This window comes from Marmota flaviventris, chromosome 6 (genome assembly GCF_047511675.1).
Source record: "Marmota flaviventris isolate mMarFla1 chromosome 6, mMarFla1.hap1, whole genome shotgun sequence".
Lineage (NCBI taxonomy): Eukaryota > Metazoa > Chordata > Mammalia > Rodentia > Sciuridae > Marmota > Marmota flaviventris.
The window spans coordinates 87015171-87036418 of NC_092503.1; the positions used below are offsets into that span (position 1 = coordinate 87015171).

The following is a 21248-nucleotide window of genomic DNA, read 5'->3' on the forward strand; positions in this document are numbered from 1 at the left end:
TCTAAAAAGAATTTAAAAAAAAAAAACTTCCTGAGATTTCTTTTCACTGCAGTTAGAATGGCAATCATCAAGACTTCAAATAGCAATAAATTTTGTTAAGGATGTATTGTAAAAGGAACTCTAATACACTGTTAGTGGAAATGTAAATGGGTAAAGTCACTATGGAAATCAGTATGAAGGCGCCTCAAAAAGCTAAAAATAGAACCATCACGTGATCCAGTTATACCACTCGTTGGTATTTATCCAAAAAGAATATAAGTCAGCATACTTTATAGATACATGCAGTATAATTCACAATAGCCAAATTATGGATTCAGCCAGGGTGCCCATTAATAGATGAATGGATAAAGAAAATGTGGTGTTTGTGTGTGAATTTGTGTGTGTGTGTGTGTATATATATATATATATATATATATATATATATATATATAGGTTTTAATCAGCCATAATGAAAAATGAAATTGTATCATTTACAGGAAAATAGATGAAATTGGGGACCACAATTTTGAGCAAAATAAGTCAGACTCAAGAGATAAAAGTACTATATGTTTCCTTTCACATGTAGAAGCTAGATGGAAGATAACATGTAAAACACGGGATGCCAAGAAAGGAAACCATTAAGGAAGGGAAACGATTAAGGAAAAGGAATGGAATCAGGGGGATTGAGGAAGAGAACAGGAGAGGTAATAGGGAGTGAAATTGATCAAATAATGTTTTATGTATATGTGAATGTGACACAACGAAATCCACCATTCTGTAAAGATAATATGCACCAACATATTGGAATAGTATAAAATAAAAAACACAATTTTATATCCTAACTCATAAATATTCTAAAATTAATTAGTACTGTTTGTAATAAACAAAACATAAGCATTTCTATAACTAAACACCAAGGAAAGCAGGGAGTAGAGAAGAAATCAAATAAATAGAGTTCTGAATGTGGTTCTTGATGAGATACAATGTAAATAGCTATAAAACTGTGCAGAGTAGCATGATATATGCAATCCTCTGGATAGAAATATCTTCCATATAAAATTAAATTAATTTTCTCTTTCACTTATAAAATGTTATGGCAAAATAGTTACAATTTAACTTTCTTCATAGCCTTTTTACTACTTTATCGCTTCATTTTGGTTTTTCCTTTAGAGAATTATGATATAAACTAAAGGAATCTATAGAAAGTTAATCTGAAGACACATTTCTTCAAAGTCCCTTCCACAAAGCTTGGAAGAAGGCTCTCCCCAGGAATAACTACTTGACTACAATGATTACACTAACCTTACTGCTGCTTCGGAGACACCTGAAGGAAATTTTAACTTTTTAAAACTGGGAGCACAACTCTATTCAAAGGATTAAATAGATCACACTAGTATAAAGAATTTTAAAATTATTTACATTTATCTCATCAAAATTCACATTTGAAATTCAGAGTTTGCATATTTTATTTCCTATTTCTAATTTTCCCTTTTGTTGGTTAATTAATAGTCAATCATTCATACCTACAGCTAAGAATGCATTAATAAAAATGAAACTAGATGGACAATCCACTCGTTTAGAATGTCCCATTACCTTTAAATAATATAGCGTGAAGGTTGGATAATGAGCTAGTTATGAATTTTCCTTACCTACACACTCTGGCCCCCATTCAGCACCCTATCTAAACTTTGGCAAAAAAAAAACAAACCAAACCAAAACAAAAAACAGAATTGCTGCTACTCTATAGCCCTAAAACACATTTCCTTTCCTCTAACTAGTTTCATCCCTGCAATGTTATTAGAAATGTCAGTTATTAAAGATACTTAATCCAGAGCTCATGTTTCCAGATAATTTTATCTAATTCAATAGTAGTCTTTTTATTATACCAGAGAAGCCAGAATATCTACTCCCACATGCAATGTGAATTAATAAATCTGTAACCAGTGATCTGTGTAAGAGACGACATTTTCAGTCAATAAAACCAATGCTATACTTACGGTGGAGGTTGTTGGGGCTGGTTTTCAGCATTTCTTGGTGTTTTGCAGGCAGCAGGCTTCGCCATATCCCTGACAACACACCTGGGGCGCATGATAGACAGCATAACGCACTATTAATTATAAAAAGGGTAGAACACATCTGGAAATTAAACAGGATACTGAAAACACAATCTATAGAAAAGTCTTTGCAAGCCCCTTCAATATTAACCATGGGGTACTGGAAAGGCCTCTAGAATTAAAAATCTTTGACTCATGCTTCTAAGAGTTCAGTTATACTCAAATAAAATCTGTGCTGGCCTCTGTACTTGGTTTTCATTTTAGCATCAATAAAATGATTGTCAGCAGCTTTCCCCATAGCAGAAAAGCTATTGAAAGCTTTGGCTTCACCATATGAAGACATCTGAAAGCTTAAAAATAGGAACAGCTGTTGTGTTGATATGTTAAAAATCGAGCAGGATTTTCAATGGCTTTGGCAGTTTTACTAAAAAAAAATATGGACTCTTGTTTCATTCCATTAGTCTCCACATAGGTCTTTCTGTTTATATAAAAAGAGACCTGAAAGGCTTTAAGATATTCTCCACAATCAAAATTCCCTTCACACTAATTACAAGTAGGAGATGGCAAGACATGTTCATACAAAAAGTGCACCTGCATTTGTGTGTAGTAAGAGAGAGTATCTCCACATTATGACAATAAAAGGTCTTTGTGCATTAAGTTCTTCATGATAAAATAAGTTAATGCAGAGGGTAAACAATATAAGAGAGTCCCAAAGTGGAGAAGGAGTTGATATTTTTATTCTCATGTTTTGTTTCCTTGCAATGCTAGGGATTGAACCCAGGGCCTCATGAATATCAGACAAGTGCTTACCAATGAACTACATCCCAAGTCTTTTTACTCACATATGTGAATTTATGGAGCATGGAAGAGATTAATTGACCAAAATCAGAAAACATTTCAATCTGAGGCTATACTGTACTTGGATGACTCAGATATCCTTCTCCTAATCCTTTCTTTTTTTCCCTCCCAGTGCTGGGGTTTGAACCTAGGGCCTCTGGCATGCTAGGCAATCATTCTACCAGTAAGCTACATCCCAGCCAAATATTGTTTCTCCTCATATGATTTAAAACAAACACAGCCTTGAGGAAGGAAGTCTTGGTAATAAAACTGAAACCCTACATCTTAGATTTTGCTAAATAGAAATGTCCCTTAGGATTCAGAACCCCCAAGCATGAGTCTGATTTAACTTTCACGGGGGCGACTTGACTGCAGTGCTCATATTTAGGACCAGTCATGTTATTCCAGAAGTGTATCACTGGTGAAGCAGGAGTGGATAAACTGTTTCCCAGTACTAAAAGCTGCGTGGCAAAGTTCTCCACTTCTGAAAGAAATGATACGGGGAAACGTGGACACAACGCACAGAAACGTGCACACACACATTGCTCATTCCAAACAAGGTCAAGTGAGACTTAGAAATCAATATATAACATGACAAGAAAAGAAAATGGTGCCATTTCAAACCTCTGCACACCTTCCTCCTGAGATAACAGTAAAGAATTGTGGCATTTCTCAAGAGCAAATGCTAAACTCTCAATGGATTGGTCAAGAGAGAGGAGTGAAATCCCTGAGAACCACAAAGCCTTATTTATGTGACTATTCCAGCTTAATGGGAGAAGGCCAATCACACATCAGCATGAAAAGAACATTTAGGGAGGCCATTGTTAGGGAAAAGAAAGCCCTGAAATTTTAATCTAACTTACACAAGGTACAATGTCCAGTAAGTTAAATTTTGAAGTACTGGAAAATCTTTTAACAATTCTTATTCAACTAAAAATAGAACATGCAGGCTTGTTAACCTACACGAACTGGTTTGTGAAAATCTTAAGTATCACCAACTCAGAAAAAATTTTGAATTATATAAAAAAAAAAAATTTTGGTTCCTTTTTTTCCTCCCTTCATGTTCCAGATATTTACACAAAGCTCTAAGAAAAAGAAAATCTACCACTAAGAATTTTTCTTAAACATGCTTGGAAGTAACTACTTTCTAAATAAGGCAAAGATTTACCCAACAGTAGGGGTAGGTTTTAAAGCCAAACTTTTCCTCCCTGCTAACTAAAAGGCCATTAAAAAAAAAATCTAATCTAAGTACCCAGTGATTTGGGATTTAAAATGACAATAGCCAACATATTTCTGTCAGTACACACTATAGAATCTTTCTGACAAAAACTTGATTTGAATTGCTGAACTTTAAGGTTTTATTGAATAATAAAAATACATGTTACTCTTCAAAAACAACATATTTGGAGTTAATTAAATGTACTTTTTAAAAAATAGGAAATGATCACATTTTCTATATTAGCATATTTGCTGATCATAGAACACATACCCTAGGGTAATGCAGTAGCTATTAAATCTGAGTCTTGAGGAGGGTAACTCTTTGTTTCAAATTTCTAATTTTTCAACAAAATTGTGGGGAAGTGGTTAAACTATGATAATATATATTCTTATATTTTCAAACCTGAATTCCTTTGAGCTGAAATTCCTCCTTGGTACAAGAAAGAAAAAACTATACTATGCCCCCAAAAAGACACAACAAAACTATAAAATATAAGATTTTTGTTAGCCTGGGTGGATTTATATTTCTTTAAAATTATAATTGAATTGTGTCAGTTTGGAGGCATAAAATCTTCATAGTTTTGACAGTTCTAATATATGGAAATTGTTTAGCTCCAGCAATTTCCATTATCTCCCATGCATTAGACAAAGTATATTAAATATAGACCCCCTCATACTTCAAGAAACAAGACAATGATATGTCAGAATGTGGCAGCTATTAACAGTTTGTTGCTATACATAATTCATTCCTTCAGCCAGACATTAGGAGACCACAAATGCAGCAACACTGCTGACTTCCTGGAATTACCAAGGATGGAGGGACTAAGAGTTCAAAGGGTCTGACCCCTTATTCTTTGAGATGTCATTAATTATACCGGGATTTATTAGACATGGACTCTTAATGTCTCCTAATATGTGAGCATCTCCTCATCATTCAAGCCTCACTGAAGATTTATGCAAATAAGACATTCTGCAACCACCTCAGGGGAATGCTCCTCCTGACTCCGCCCTCAGCCCTGCTGGGTTTTATGAATGACTGCAATCAATGCGATGTATGGCTGCTAACTGCCCACTCAGCCCTTTCTACTCTTCCCTGCACATACACACGGGAGAAACTCACATTGCCACAAGCCTGCAGATGAGGCTATGGCAAGGCTTTCATCTCTCCAAACAGGAACTAAATGTGCTTCCAGATACTTAGAGTATATGAATTAAAAATTCTAAAAGCCTTCAAGAAACACAATTTACGTAATTACTTTCTCTCATTTGACTTTCCATTTTGGTGACTGTAATCACTACCCCCTACTCTGCTTCCACAAAAAAAAAAAAAAAAGCAAAAAACATTATCTGAACTTTAAATTGTTTAACATTCCACAACTAATGTCAGGAAACTACTTACTGTGAACTAAGCTGCCAAAGAGTAGACTTTGGCTGTTTACATTTCTATTTTCAATCGTATGCTTGGTTTTTTGTTTGTTTGTTTGTTTGTTTTATTTTCCTATCATCAACAGAGTCAAGCAGTGCTGGCAAATAAATACATTTATGCCCACTTCCCAAGTATTACAGTACTAGCCTACATGTGTCCTGTGAAATCTGAGAGACAGTTAAACTAACATAATATTGAGAAAATTAATAATTTTTTCAAATATAGAATTTTCTGATTTGCTGGCAACTAATTAAAATGACATAGAAACTGGAGAAAACAACAAGAGACTTCAGAGACTTTGTAACTTTGTCACTCTTCCTTCTAAATTTAATTCAGTACTTCAAGTCATTCTTCAACACTAAGCACAAAGAATCCAAAACATATGCAAATTTCCTGTCTGGAAACTTATCTTGTCTCCTTAAACTCCAGGGTCACATATCCAACTGCTTCCTCAACATTTTCACCTGGATCTAATAAACCTCTCAAAATCAACATCTGCAAATGCAACTCTTCATCTTATTTCTCCAATACTGATCCTCCAGCAGCCATCTCTACCTTGTTTGATTGCAATGTATTTCTTGAACTGTTTAGTCCTAAACTTTAAACTTGACTCCTATTTCTCTCTTACATTCTGCATCTAATTTACCAAATTGACTATATTTTCCAAATATGTGCAGAATCTCATCTTCTCTATTATTACCATCCTGGCCTAACCAGTAAAATCTTTTACTTGATTTCTCATGATAAACTTTTTACCGGTTAGCTAGCATTTACCCAACTGTGTCGAAACTTCATTCTCAACACAGTGCCCAGACTGACTTTTCTGAAATGTAAGTTAGATCCTGACACTTCTGCTCAAGATTCTGTAATGGTTCCCCAATTTATTCACAATGAAATGCCATATATCATCTGGCTTCCCATTACTCTTGGAGCTCATATCTTGTTATTCCCCCACCCATCCTTTGTGCCTCAGGGTTTTTGACCCTCTGTCTGGAATACCTGTCCCTGAAACTGGTAGAACTAAATCTCTTACCTTTTTCAAATGTCTGCTTGAATGTCATTTTTTTATGATTCCTACATTAATTATACGACTAAAAACTATATTCCACTTCTTATCACCACACACGCACATTTCCAAGTACCCTTTATTTTGTTCCTCTATTATTTACATAAGTTCTATCTCCTATGGCTTGAAATAGAAGCTTCTCAAGAGCAGGGATCTTTGTCTGATTTTTTTCCTATATATATAAGGAGATGAGAACAGGGCCTCACAGACAAGTCACTCACAACATGTTTGTTGAGAAAATAAGATAAAAATATAAAAGTTATTGATTTCAAGCTTGAGTAACTAATTTAAGATGATAAAACAGTAATTTAGAACACACCTTTTTTTTTCAAATTATAGCATGTTTCAACAAAATAAAATTAATTTATCGGCAAGGAGTTTTGTAATTTGAATAACTTCACTAAATTTATTTTCATGTGGTTTGAATAATGTTTATTCTTATTCTAAACAAGAAAAAAGGGCATTTTTCAGCATATAACTTCAATGTAAAATTACTGCTTCAAACCAGTAAAAAACTATTTAACATCTGAGGCACTAATATTTTATCAGATAACATTTTAAAATAAGTGTAGGTAAGGAAATAATAGTAAAGACAGAATCCCTTTTTCTTCTGATTTTTTAAACAGGGTAGGAACTTTTAATTTAATGCAAATCATATGCCAAAATGAACTCAATATGTCTTGTTTAATCTTCATACCACCCTGTAAGACATGATTATCCCATTTGAAAGAAAAAGAAACTATAGGTCTAAGAGATGAAATTATTTTCCAGATCATAAATGGTCAATGTTGATACTTAAGAAGCTATGATTTGAATGAAGGTCAGCTTAGCATTAAAGTTAATATCCTTTCTACCATTCTATGTCTTTAAGAGTGAAAGAAAGTTCTGTATCTTCAGATATGCTTCAGTACCACTGGCTGCATGATATAGGTACATTGTCGACAGTCTGTGAATAAACTCACATAGCTTAGTAGTCTTTCAACATCATTCTAGTATCAAAAGACCATGTTCTTGTTAAAATTTGTTATATAATCTGCTTGTTCTTTGTTGAAGGAAAAAAAAAAAAAAAAGACCATGTTCTTCACATACAATAGCAGGGCAATAGTGACAGTAGGATATGGAGTTGGCTAAACTAGAAATGCAATGTGACCTTAAGACCGTTGAGGACACTGGAACACTATAGAATGTGAAATTCAAGTTGATGTATCTGGTATAGAGACAAAGGGTTTATACAAGAAAATAATCAAGAAAGCTAAAAACATACAAGATTCATTTGTAAGACAGTGCAATTGATAAATCTCTCTTCAAATACATTTTTTTTTTGAAGGAAGACTTCAAAAGTGATCTCATTTCCATTTACAAATTCTAAAAGAGGAAAAGCTAAAAAAATTTTCTTTAAAACCCATTTTACATAAAAATGCATATTCATGTCAATTCCACAGTGAACAAGTGTGTATGATGACTATTACCCATAGGATGAGGATAGAGCAGCAAAAATTCTACACCAGAAGGGGAAAGTGAATGTTGGTATTTGAAAAGCCAGATGTACTAATCACAAATCATCACAGCCTGTTATGCCTCCAGTGTGCATTCAGGGAACCCTCAGAAGCTACAACAGAGTAATTTTTATTTTTAAAAAAGGCATGGAAGACAGGCAAAATAGATTCTTAACTATAAGGAAAGGGAAATCTGCTGGCAATTCTTCACAATGAGTGTAAGGATTGTGGACCTTCCCCTGAAGAGGCCAGAACAGTATTCACAAAACCAAACAAAAAGGATGAGGATTCTAACATGACCATGATAATTAGAGAGTATCACTGAGATTAATGGGAAATTTTAAATTCCGAAAAAAAACAAACCTTTCAAAGACTGTTAAGAAAAGAAAATAACAGGTAAGAAGTCAAGTCTCTGGTCTTCCAGATTACTAAACTTGTTCAACACCCATTTAGTCTAGAATTCTAGGAGGTTTGATTCTATAAGATCCTAATATCATTTCCAAGATTTTTTCAACAATTAATCTCTTTTTATCCAAGCTATTGTTTTATAGTAACAATATCATTTCTTTCTCCATTCACTAATTCTAGAAATATCACTTACTGATGGATTTATATCTGATATCACCTCTTACGTATATGTCCTCTCATTTACCTGTTTCTAATTAGTAACTTGCATGAATTCTCCAGAAGCCACTTGATGCCTTCAAAACACAACTTTAGAAAAAACTGGAGTACCAAAAAATTTCCCACTGCTAAACTTGCAAGGAAGAACCTCTTTCCATTCCACAAGGGGAAAAAATAACACTATCTGACTATCTAGTAATAAGTAAGAAATTTCCAGGACAGGAAACAATAGTCAATGCAGGAGAGAGAGATCAAATGAGATGAGGCCTGAAGTCATGTTTTTAATTTCCAGGAAATTTCAAGTGAAGCTCCATCTCATGGGTTCATGAGAAAAAGTGATACAAAATTGGGGATAGAAAATAGAAATAGTTGGAAATACGGAAAGCTGAATTGAGAAAAGAAGGCATGATGAAAGGAAGATGGTCCTTTTTCATACTCGGGGCACAGTTGTTGGTGAGTGAATTGGCCAAGGAAAAGGAAGAAGCTGAGTGTAGAGGAAAGAAAGGAGGAGAAGAGAAATGTAAGTGAGGGGTGTTGGGGGAGAGAGGAAAGAGATTAGTGGGAACAAGGATGCCCAACAGGCAGGCAGGAAATAAACAGGTAAGAGATTATTTCCCTAAATGTCATCTTTCATTTGGACCATAACTCCCATCTCCATTTTCTCCCAAAATGATTCTTGTATGGTAGCCTAGATAAAGTTTGTTTTGGAAAAGCTATGGAGAATGAGAATCATTTTTGTACCTCTCCTCATATTTCTACCTCAGTTCCTAGATAATAAAGAAAATCTTCAGCTCAAAGCTTCTTTTCCACCCTACCTATGCTAGAGGCAATGGAATAGAAAGTTTGAGGGGCTCTCTCCTCCCAACTCTTCACCCACTGATGGCTATATTGACACTAATGAGTAGGGTTACCATGTCTTGGAAGAAAAAAGTTGAAAGCTTCCTCTTCTTTTCCTGACTGTATGTAAATAAAAACAAAATAAACCCAACAAACAAACAAACAAACAAAAAAAACAACTTATTTCTCCAGCTTTTCTGCAGTAGGTCCCTGGGCAGGCCTGAGTGGGGCAAATGTACCAGGCTTCTAACTCTAACAATCTTATTCACTCACCCATGTCTATTTGAACTATTTAGGTAAACACATCTAAAGCTTACTGAGAAGGCTTAACTATTTTAGATTTTGAGGTACTTTAAATAAAAAAGAAAAGAAAACTCACTTGGAAATGACAGTCTGTAGTAAGTAGGAAGAATATCAGAAAAACTAAAAGGACATCAAATTTTCTCTAGCAAGGGAGGAAACATGTTCTATATCAGCTGATTCAGTCTGTTTTGTTCTTCTGGAACCCATGACAGATGGTGCTTCTGTGCAGAACACATCGTCATGGGCTCCAGTTGCACAAATCAAAGTCCCACCAAATTATTTCCACTGAAGAAAGAATTCTAGTCTAGAAGTAAGAATGTCACAGTTTTAGGAATAATCTTGGGACAACAGAGGTTAACTTAAAGATAAAACTAGCCTTTAGTACTTTCATTTTCATTAGTAAAGAGTTCCAAAACTCCTCACAGCTCCATCAAGAATCACTTGTCTAAATTAATGTCTCAAGTCAGACGTGTGGTCTCTTCATCTGAAGAAACTACCACTGACTTGAATGAGTGAGATATGAAAGACTGTTTCATCTGCAATAAAGAGCTATAATAAAGTTATAATAAAGAGTTAAAGAGAAATTTTAATACTGAGAAGTGACTAAAAATTTTCTTGATTAATTTTTAAAAAAGCACTTAACCAAAATTAGATGAACTTTAAGAAATGTAAACTTGTTTAGCTATGAAAACAAAATAACAAAGCAGGAAAATAACCGTTAATAATAATATCAGCAACATTTTCTGAGTGTTTACAGTGGGCATGGAGCTATGAATCTCATGTTTTCAGTCAGGTGATCTGGTCATGTGTTATCTGTTGTTCCTGGTATTCTGTTAGTTAAAAACTGATAATGCTAACTTAAGTTATAAGTATATTTGTAAAAATACCACAACTTATTCATATAAGCACAATTTATTATTTCAACATCACTATTTTGAAACTATTTTGTTTTAAGCAAAACAGAGGTGTTGTCATTGAAAATTTTAGCAAAAACCACATAATTATAATTGAGTATTTCAAACTCTAAGCACTAGCCTTTACTTCACATTTTCTTCCACCTTTCAAAATTGCACCAAAGTAGAGACAGTTGCCAGATAATGCTTGTCCACAGTCTAATGTTGAGGGCAAAAAATAAAATAAAATAAAATTTAGTAGCAGAGGCAGGAATGATGGTGTTCGTAGAGATAAACTCTAGAGCTACTTCAAAACTAACAAAATCTTCTGCTTTTTATTTGCATCACAAACTCACAGCTTTTTGAATAATGATTTTAGGGTAGTTGTATGTATCTATGAATGCCTTTTTTCCACATAACATTCATTGTCTTCTCTCATCTTGGACAGAAATATGCACTATTCATTTTATTATAATAATATTTATTTGGTCAACAGGTTATAATGCCTCTTTCATCTAAAATGTAACAAAAGAATGAAACCATATCAGTTTAACATTTCAACAATAAATCTAATATTTGAATATAATTGCTTCTTTGATTTTTTTTTGTATTCAGAATGAGGAAAGCAAAAAAATATTGTAAATACTTTTCTTCATCTTCTTCATCTAAACTGATGAAGGTATGAACAGATATTTAGAAAAAATACTCATGAATACTCTGATGTTTGGGAAGATGATCTGGCAAAGGGGATTTCTTATTCTTCTCTGACAAAGATGAATATAGAAACACACTCTGCTACCTTCCCTAGATCTAATGCTACTTCCCTAATCTAATGCCATTCTTGTGGCTTCAACTGCACACTATGGCTCCTGAATTGTCATTTTCAGACCTCAACTCCTATTATTAGTCAGGTCTCCAATTTGTATCTACTGAAAACTTCCCTAACACCTGAGCCTAAACAGATCAAAAGACTAAATGCAATAATCCTCCTACTCTCAAACTTAAATATCTCCTAAATTTCACATAGTAGTCGATTGAATAACTGCTGTTCACAACCTTGATATCACCATGGGCCACTGACTCAATTTAATGGCCAAAATGCCACTGAGTTTGCTGTATTGCTTTGGAAAAAACCTCTTGAAAATGCATTTTTTTCACTTATATTTACAAACTCAAAATCCACTTTACCTCTTAAAAGAAATGCTTGGTGTCTTCCCCAAACTCCCTCCTATTCACAGAGTCTACAAAAGGGCTTCCTGTTCCCCACCATAGCAAACACATCTAGCTATCTAGTTCCAGAACATTTCATCCACACATTCCTCTCATTCACTAATCTCTTCCCCTTAATTCCTAACATACCTCATTTGCTAAGTCAGATAAATCTATTTCACAGTTATAGAACTTCATTTTGTCACCTTTATCTCTACCATATTCCATTTCTCTTACTTCAAATTGTCTGCCCCCTTCTCCCTCTCTCTTAATTTTTAATCCTTTCAAAACTCAATTCAATTGTTCAGAACTCCAGGAAGATTTCCAGGCTAACAACTCTCATTAATTCTTCACCAGCATCTTCTAAAAACATAGACCCTTATATGGGCATGAAGGGCTGTTTAATAGCAGCAGCCCAAGTACTGGGAAGAAGTTCAAGAAACGTCTACTTTGGAAACAGGACATGAAATATGTGTTACAAAGCACCACTGAGAAGCCCTGGTGATTATAACATCTGTATGAATCATTACAAAAGCCTGAGTATAATCAATGAACAAACACTTACAGACACCTGCTCTGCACCATGCACCATGCTAAGCATGATGATCACAACCTGAAGGCAAGTAAGTCTGTTCATTAATAATAGTGGTGGTAATAATACTAACATTTATTGACCACATAATATAATAGAAACCCTTTTAGGCTCTTTACATGCATTAACTTATTTGATCCTTATAATAACTCCATGTGGTGATCAGGTTAAATAACAACTAGTTGACAGCATTTGCAAAGCCCTGTTTTGTGTAAGTTGTCACTATATTAGTTCCACAAGCAGAACTCTACTTTACCATTTTATTTCCCTCAAGTTGTTCAAATTAATTTTTAATTAAAATTAATTATCTTCAAATACAGGATCAAGTGCGGGACTTTAGGATTAATAACGAGGTACTAAGGATGTAGCTCAGTGGTAAAGTGCTTGCTCAGAATTAATAATTAAATAAGGACTGTCTCTTTTTCACGCAAACTGTTACTTAAAAAGAATATTCATTTAGTAGAATAAAATTCTAGTCTATTGTACTTTTAATATGAATGTACATTACCTTGTGACTTAGTGTTCTCAGGGGTTATAAAAATATTTTAATTATATTATTATATATAATTAATGTTCACCTTGCTTTTCAGAATTACTTCCAGAGTTCCCAACTAGAGATTTACCAGGATTCACTTAGGATACACTTCTTATTATATATTCATGTATACAGAAAACTGTTAGAGATTAAAAAACATTAAAACTTAAATTTGTTACCCCTTCTATCCCAGCCATTGACTTCTTTTACTTTTACAAAGGTGAATAATTTTTTAGTACAAAAATAGATATCACAACCAAATAAAAATTTTATACTAATGCCATAAATATCACAAACTCCCTAACAAATGACTTCATTTTTATCAGCTAAAACACATTTTTATAATACTTTCTATAGCAAGAATGCTGCTTCTACTATAGGCAAACCTTAAGGTGATCCTATAGTTAAATACTTCTGACAACTGAAATGCTCTTTCCAAAATGTTTACTGAAATCTCCTTCTATGTAACTTGCATATATTTATTCTAACTCTGCCCTTGAAAAGCTATGTAGAGCAGGTTTCTTGCTGCCTTTCTGAAAGACCGTTCTGCATATGTTTGAACTCAGTGCTCTACACTTCTTTTATCAGTCCCTAAACTATTTCTTCCTAGCCATGTGTTCCAGAGACTTGGCTGGTGTGGTGTGTTTCTTTTGGCTAATAATTCCCTTAAAGGGTGGTTCCTTTTCTTGTACAATATTTTCAATCTAGGTCTATAATAAGGAAACTCAAATTGTATAACCCTCTCTAATAGCCATGTCGTATAAAAAGGACAAGTGATGAAAAAGACTTTTCATGGAAAATCACCAATGAGTTGCTTCCAAATATGGTCACACATCAGAGTCATCTAAATATGTTTTTATAGGAAAGACTTCTTTGGGTCCCAGCCCAGACTTTCAGAGCTGGGGTTTGGGCTCAGTAATTTTAATATTATTAGCCCTCCACGGGGAACAGAACGTGTTCAGAGGCAGGTGTTTGGGAGCTGCTGATGAAGAACAAACCATTCATTCACTGCACTGGAACCAGGAGTCCTTTCCTTGGAGGAAGCTAAACCTCAAGAAGTTTTCACAACTTGGTACCCATTACCTCAGTCTCTCACAAAACACCTTTTCTTGAACTGCATTTTTAGCCCACAACTTTTATGACAGTTAATACAAGAAATGGCTGTTGGTTGACTGAAGTTGGTTTCTGCCTTTACTGTAAAATAGTCACTGTCTATTGTATCAATTTGATATAAAATTCCTAATTATTTTTTTTTCAAAATTTAGTGCTAAGAAAATGTCTTTAGACTTCTTCTTTTTTTTTTTTTTTTTGGTGCTGGGTATTGAACCAAGGGCCTCATGCATGTGAGGAAAGCACTCTACCAACTGAGCTATATCCCCAGTCCTCATTAGTCTTTTATTACAAATACTTGTAATGATATATTTTGGTCAGGGAACCAATGAAACTGAGAAGAAAATTTATTTAAAGTTTATCATAACATATATTGACATTTATAATAAACATGGTTCATAATTTTTCACTTTTTTCTTAGTCATAAGTGTCAATTTCTATTATACTATATTGTATGTAAATGCCTTTCAATAAAATAAAATAGAACCATAGAAAGAAAGAAAAAGTTAAAATCTCACAAGAATCTCAGAAACTTTTATATCTCACAAGAAAAAATTACAAAAGACTCAATTTTTCTTACAATTAGGAAGTCTAATCTTCCTTACCAGCATACCCTGGAAACTATAATTATTATGCAGTAAATTATAATTATTATGATGGTGGCATTTTGCTAAAGTTGAAATGTTACACAAAATTAGCTTTTTTGAATGAATATGTCATGAAAGTTTTCCATATGCATTATAAGTGTTATCACAGAGAAAAAATAAGTTTCATTGCATAATAGGTTAGGGAAGTTCAACAAGTTGAGCAGGATTTTTTGTTTATTTTAACTGCATACCATTTCAGAATCTTTGAAATGCTAATATTTATTGTACACCTCTACAACACGAGTATAAGAATATGTACTTTTTAAAAGGAATTGTATTCAGTTTGGAAAATAATGGATCACACTTAGTAGTTGCAATATGTGAGAAATCAGTATTCTTAATGGTCAGAGCGTGATAAATTATTCCAAATAGTAACATAAAATAGCAAATATGGCACTTCTCTTCAGTAGGGAATATTTTCACTTGACCATCATTTTGGTCTTAAAGCATTGCCATATTTACCTAAACAATTGCAACCACTTTACAATTTGGTCCACTTTTTAAATACATCTCCTAAAACATAGAGCATTCATCCTCCAATTAAGACAATTCAGCATCGAAGTACATACTTCTCTCCATTATGACCTATTAGTTTCATGTAGAAATGATACATGCAAGCTACTCAATAAATTCTTCAACATTTAAGCATTCAGTATAGCCTCACCAAAGGAACAGATCTGAATCTAAACTAACAGTCTATCTGCAAATTTCAGAGATTTTGTTATTGTCTTACACAAGTATTAAACAATGACTTATATAAACTATAAGAGACCAACTACAGTGGCATACCAAATTCTAGTGTACTTATTTTCAAGTCCTAAAATAGATATGTGGAAAAATGTAATTACTGCAATAGGTAGACAATAACTCTTTATCTTCTTTTGCTCAGAGATAAATTTCAAAGGACAGTAAGACATTTTCTCTAAAACCACATAATTGCCTTGGTGACACTATCTTAGTTTATTCAGATCACCCATAATTTTATTGCTACATAACTCAAAATGATCTCCTTACATGAGAAATATTTTAGTTTTGACACTGACACTATGTACTTAGGAAATACTGATACATCAATAGCAATAAAAAATTACATGCTGAATTTCATTAATTTTTTTTTGTATTTCCCCCCAAATACACTATTAATATTATAAATATATCGAAACAGACTGAGGGAAAAATTTGCATTATGCAAGATGCATGTAATGTATTACATATAGACCTGAATGTGTATATATACATACACATATATTACATGCATGCACATATATAATACTTATATCTAGAAAAAATGAAGAATACTTATAAATCAAATTAATTAATTTAATCAACAATGAAAAACAATCTATCCTATGGCCAATTAAGAAATTGATTCTTAAGATATTTGCCCAAGAGAAAGTAAAACAAGTCTGCAAAATTATTTGTATAAGAACGTGTATAGTAATCTTATTCAGAATAAGGCAACACAGGTGCTTATTAATAAAGAAGTGATCAAGTAGAATTATGATATATTCATAAAATAGAAAGTACTTATGATACATACACTAATATGGATGATGGTCAAAAATATTTTTGAGCTAAAAATACAGACACCAGAGTTCTTACTGTATAATTCCATTATTATAAAGTCCAAGGGGAGGCAAAAAGTAATCAATGATAATGAGAATCACAAAGTGGTACCTTCTGGGTGGGAAAGTATTTGTATGTTTGTTCAGGAAATGGAGTTCTTGATGTTCTGGTTTTAGTTACAGTAACACAATTGTATGCAGTTTTCAACACTGTACATTTTATTGCCTATAAATTATATATCAATAAAAATGCAAAATAAAAAGAGAAAAATTACTGACAGGTCCAAGAAGGCAGAATTCTCATTTAATATATCCTTTTTATGAAAAAATATAATTTAATGTTCTCTCAGAAATAATCATCCCAACATGCAACTATGGAAGTCAAAAAATTAATATACTTTTTCAATGTCCATAATTTATTCTTTATACCTTCTCTGAATCCCAAAGGCAAATGTAAATATAGTTAAATCTAAGAAATTATTTTATGTAGAAAGATTTTTCATCAGGATAAATTATTATAAATACATGAAAATCTTAAAGGGGCTTTTAAAGTAGAGTTCAGGAAAAGGACAAATCCTGGTACTATATGTTAAAAAAGCAATACCTTTTCTAAATTATATGCAGATCATTTAAAAGGTAAATTTGCACCAAGTATTTCACAGAAAACATTACTTACGAATTGCACTGGCATGTATAATATATTACTAGGAACATCTTAAAATTGATATTTTGAAAGGCTCATTCTTATGCTGTATATTTAATGATAAAGTAAATGGCAATTATTTTCTAAGAAATCTTGAGTATTGGTTTTAGTTTCTAAGAGCAGTATCTCATACCAAAGGTTTTTAAAAGTTATTAGAAATATACCAAAAATGCAGAATATCATGAAAGTAAACATCTAATTCTATTACTTTAAAAATTCTACAAATAAGTGAATGTCATCCATCACTACATTCCAAGCCTCTTTAATGTTCCTCTTCTATGGGCATATGTAGTCAAGACCCTAAAGTCAACAAGGTGAAGAGCAGCACTCCTGTCGCCTGCCTTAGTCTGTTAGGTTGATGAAAAGCACAAAGACAGGCTCAGAGCTCCTACTCTAGAGGATCCTCCCTAAAGCGTCCTCCCTTGAGCTGCTGTGACTCAGTGGCCCTAATAGAAGAGCAGGTGCATTTGCTTTGACTTTCTTCGTCAATGAAAACAGCTCTAAGTGGTTTGAGAATCCTGGAGAGTCAGCTGGTAGTCACTAAATTAAGCTATTTTAATGTATTTTCATCTAAGTATGTTTTTATGTTAAGGAAAGAAACTAATTCTAAAAAAGGGAAAACAGTGGTAATGGGAGAGTATGGACTAATGGAAATAAATAATGAGATATAAATCAGAATATTAACATGCTTTCACAGACAATCGACATCACTGGATACTTCTCTGCCTCTGCAGCTCTTTTCTCCTCTGTGTTTGATTAAATTATTGTTCAAAAATATTCACTCTTTCTCACTCCCAACCCACTACCCCACTTCTTTGTTTAACTAAGCCATTTGTTTTGGCCTCACAGTAGTCAAAGTGTTCTTCCTTTCATTTGGAATCTAGCTCTGTGACTTGCTTTGGATGATGTGATATTAATGGATGTAACAGGAGAAAATGCTTAAAATGTGCTCCTGAACAGGGTCTTGCCCTTTCCAACTGCCATGATACAAACCTGAGAATAAATTTTACTCCTGGAATAAATCTGGACCCAATCTGAAGCTTAAGGCCAGAGCCTTGTCAAACTTGAGAAAGTTTCCTCCACCCAGCCAGCCTGAGGAAAGATGAGCAAGCCCAGCTGAGGTCAGCAGGGATACTTCAGACATCCCACAGATGCTTGGGAAATAAATATTAAGGCCTGATATAATATTGCTGATTTCTCCTTTCTCCTCCAGAATCACTGCATAGCCTCTTGGGGAATATCTATGTATCCAGTTTAAAGATGGATTTTTCTTTCCACTGGTAGCAGGTTACAAACTCTGCCTAGTATGACCTCATGATACCCAAGTATACCAGTGATTAAGGTACTTGCTATAGGCACCTATGCTAGGCCTATTCTCTGAGGACAGAATACCACCTTCTCCTCTCAACTACTTAGCCCCCACACGCCTCATGAATTGCCTGATTGGGGTGGAAACTAATTTATAGTAATATCAGTGAGAATAATATAAAACTTCACTAAGACCAGGACTTTGCTTTATACATTGCTATGTATCTAATTTCTAGAATATTGTCTGGGAAATACTAGTCACTCCAAATTAATAAACAAACAAATAATCAATAAATGTTAAATGAACAAGTGTATTGGTATTTTTTTCCAATGCAGATAATATATTTAATAGGAACTTTTAATATATTCACCCAAAGAACAGAGGTTATTAGAGAATTATGTCATAGGGTGGAAGTGGGGACAATGGGAGAAAACTGTAGGTTTATAAGGCTTTTCCGGAGCACCATAAATCATCCAACATAGGTTCTCCACCTGCTCTACATAATAGTAACACCATACATTATAATCATTCATTGTAAGTCAGGATCAAACCTGCACCTTATAGAATTTTCATGTGGCCACCAATCCAAACCCCTTTTTTAACATTCCATCTGGTCTCCTTTCCTAAGATTCATCTAGAGAAAGCAGGACAACCACAAGTCCAAATCTAACAGCCCAATTTTAATTATACTAGAAACAAGAACATTGTCTTATAAACGTGGTGTGGTAGGGGTCAGAAGTCAGAAGACGTGAACTTGATGGCATTGTTTGCCACTTGACTAGAAAATTTAAAGCAAACAACTTTCTGTACTTCATTTTCATCAACACAACAGGCCTACTAATGTATTTCTAGACTCTACTGGGGAGGATTTTCAGTAGCAAAGAAATTACTGTACATAAAATGTGTTGAATATCTGGGAGTTGTACTGTTTTTGAAAAGTAGGCTTTTACTATCCTTGAAATGTTTCATTGGAAATAGAGGCACTCAAAACTTTAGAATGTCCGAATGTAGTTGAATGAATGCAATCATTGTTAATGTGATGATGGTGATGTTGTTAGCACCAGGTGGCTTTGAGACCAAGAAAAACAAGTCCTCCTGCAATGAAGATTTAACCAAGCTGAAGCTGAAATAAGACCTAACAGGGGGAAAAAATGGGAAAAAAGTCTCTATATACCATGTTATCAATCTACCAAAGGAAAACACTATTCAAACAATCCCTCACAGAAGATGATAGGGAACAAGGTATAAAAACAGTGTCTTAACTTTCATACATGCTTATTTTCACTTCTCATGTCTGCCAGGCTTTCACATTCTATAAACCAGTGTTTGACTTTTGATGCTGATTTTAAGAAAGAATTTAAATGTCAAGTTTTGTATCTACTTAGAGTATGATTCCTCACTTTAAATGTTATCGCATGTTAGAATGCTGATTTTCTTTGTAAAAGTAACCCAGTATAATATGTAAACATGAAAAATAAGCACACACAAGAGCATTGCTTCAGGCGTTCTTCCTTTTGAGTTCTCTCTTTCTCTCTAAGGAGGAAGTTTGTGTTACTTCATCACTTTGCATGAAAATCAGCAGATTTCAGCAGTTAAAAAAAAAAAAAAAAAAACTATCCAGAGGCTCTGGAGGATGAGACAGGAGCATCACAAGTTTAATGACAGCCTCAGCAATTTAGCAAGTCCCTAAGCAATTTAGGGAGAACTCTAGAATAAAAAGCAAAAGGGACTGGGCAGGTAGCTCCATGTGGTAAGGTGCCCCTGGGTCCAACCCCAGTATCAAAAAATAAATAAATGCATACATAAACTAAGTAACTGCAAAGATAGAAACTGTCTTAAGGGAAAAAAAATGTTTCTGGAGGGAATCTATGATAACAAGTTATTTCTAAAATAGATCTTAACATGTTTGAACCAAACTTAATTCTAAAACACACACAAATTTTGGAAGGAACTTTCAAACTATTCTAAAAAATTTGCAATTGCAGGTTTTCCAAGGGGTTGTTGTTTTGTAATTCACATTGTGACTTTGTTCCATCAAATGCTAACAATAGACTCCAAAGTACAGGTCTCCTGTAAGGGAGGCTAACTATTCAATATATAGGTTCTTGGTTTTTCCTGCTGAAGATTATTTTGAGGATTACAATTCTTGACTAGTATCTATTGTTATTCCTACCTTGGGGTTTCCATGTAACAACTTCTTTAACTCAGTTTTTAAAAATAAGGTTTAATCCACATAAAATAAAATTCACTCATTTAAAGTGTACATTTAAGAGTTTTTAAACAAAGACATGTGGTCATAAAATAGAAAAGTTCTGTCATTCAATAACATTCTCCCATCTTCTTGCAGTCAAACCCCTGTTTCCCATTAGACCCCATGACAATCATTGATATCTGTTTTATTTCTATAGTGTGCTCTTTTATATATATATATATATATATATATATATATATATATATATATATATATATGTGTGTGTGTGTGTGTGTGTGTGTAAATGGACACAATAACTTTATTTTGTTTTTTTATGTGGTACTGAGAATCAAACCCAGAGCCTCATTCATGCTAGGCAAGCACTCTACCACTGAGCCACAACTCCAGCCCCTGTGTGTGCTCTTTCCAGCATGTAAAATAGATGGAACCATCCAATAGGTAGATTTTTATATTGACATCTTTCACTTTTGCATATTTTTAGAGATGTGCTTTATGATTTTTTCATAGTTGTAGTTGTCAGCAGTTGGTTGCTTTCTTTGCTGAATAGCACTCTGTTTTGTGAAGGCATGTTGACTTGTTTATTCACCAACAAGGTGATGACCATTTTATTGTGTCTAGTTTTGACCACTATGA

The 21248-nt window shown here is 33.7% G+C and overlaps 1 protein-coding gene across 4 annotated transcripts in view; it reads right to left on the reverse strand.

Moving 5' to 3' along the window:
• Rims1 (regulating synaptic membrane exocytosis 1) overlaps positions 1 to 21248 on the reverse strand; it is a 451978-nt gene that overhangs the window by 377775 nt on the left and 52955 nt on the right. For 2 of the 4 annotated variants that reach the window (XM_027928014.2, XM_027928067.1), the window contains exon 2: positions 1977 to 2057. The exons of the other annotated variants lie outside the window; for them this stretch is intronic. In XM_027928014.2, the coding sequence (XP_027783815.2) occupies positions 1977 to 2057 (81 nt within the window). The remainder of the gene's footprint in view (positions 1 to 1976; positions 2058 to 21248) is intronic. 4 annotated transcript variants of the gene reach the window in all.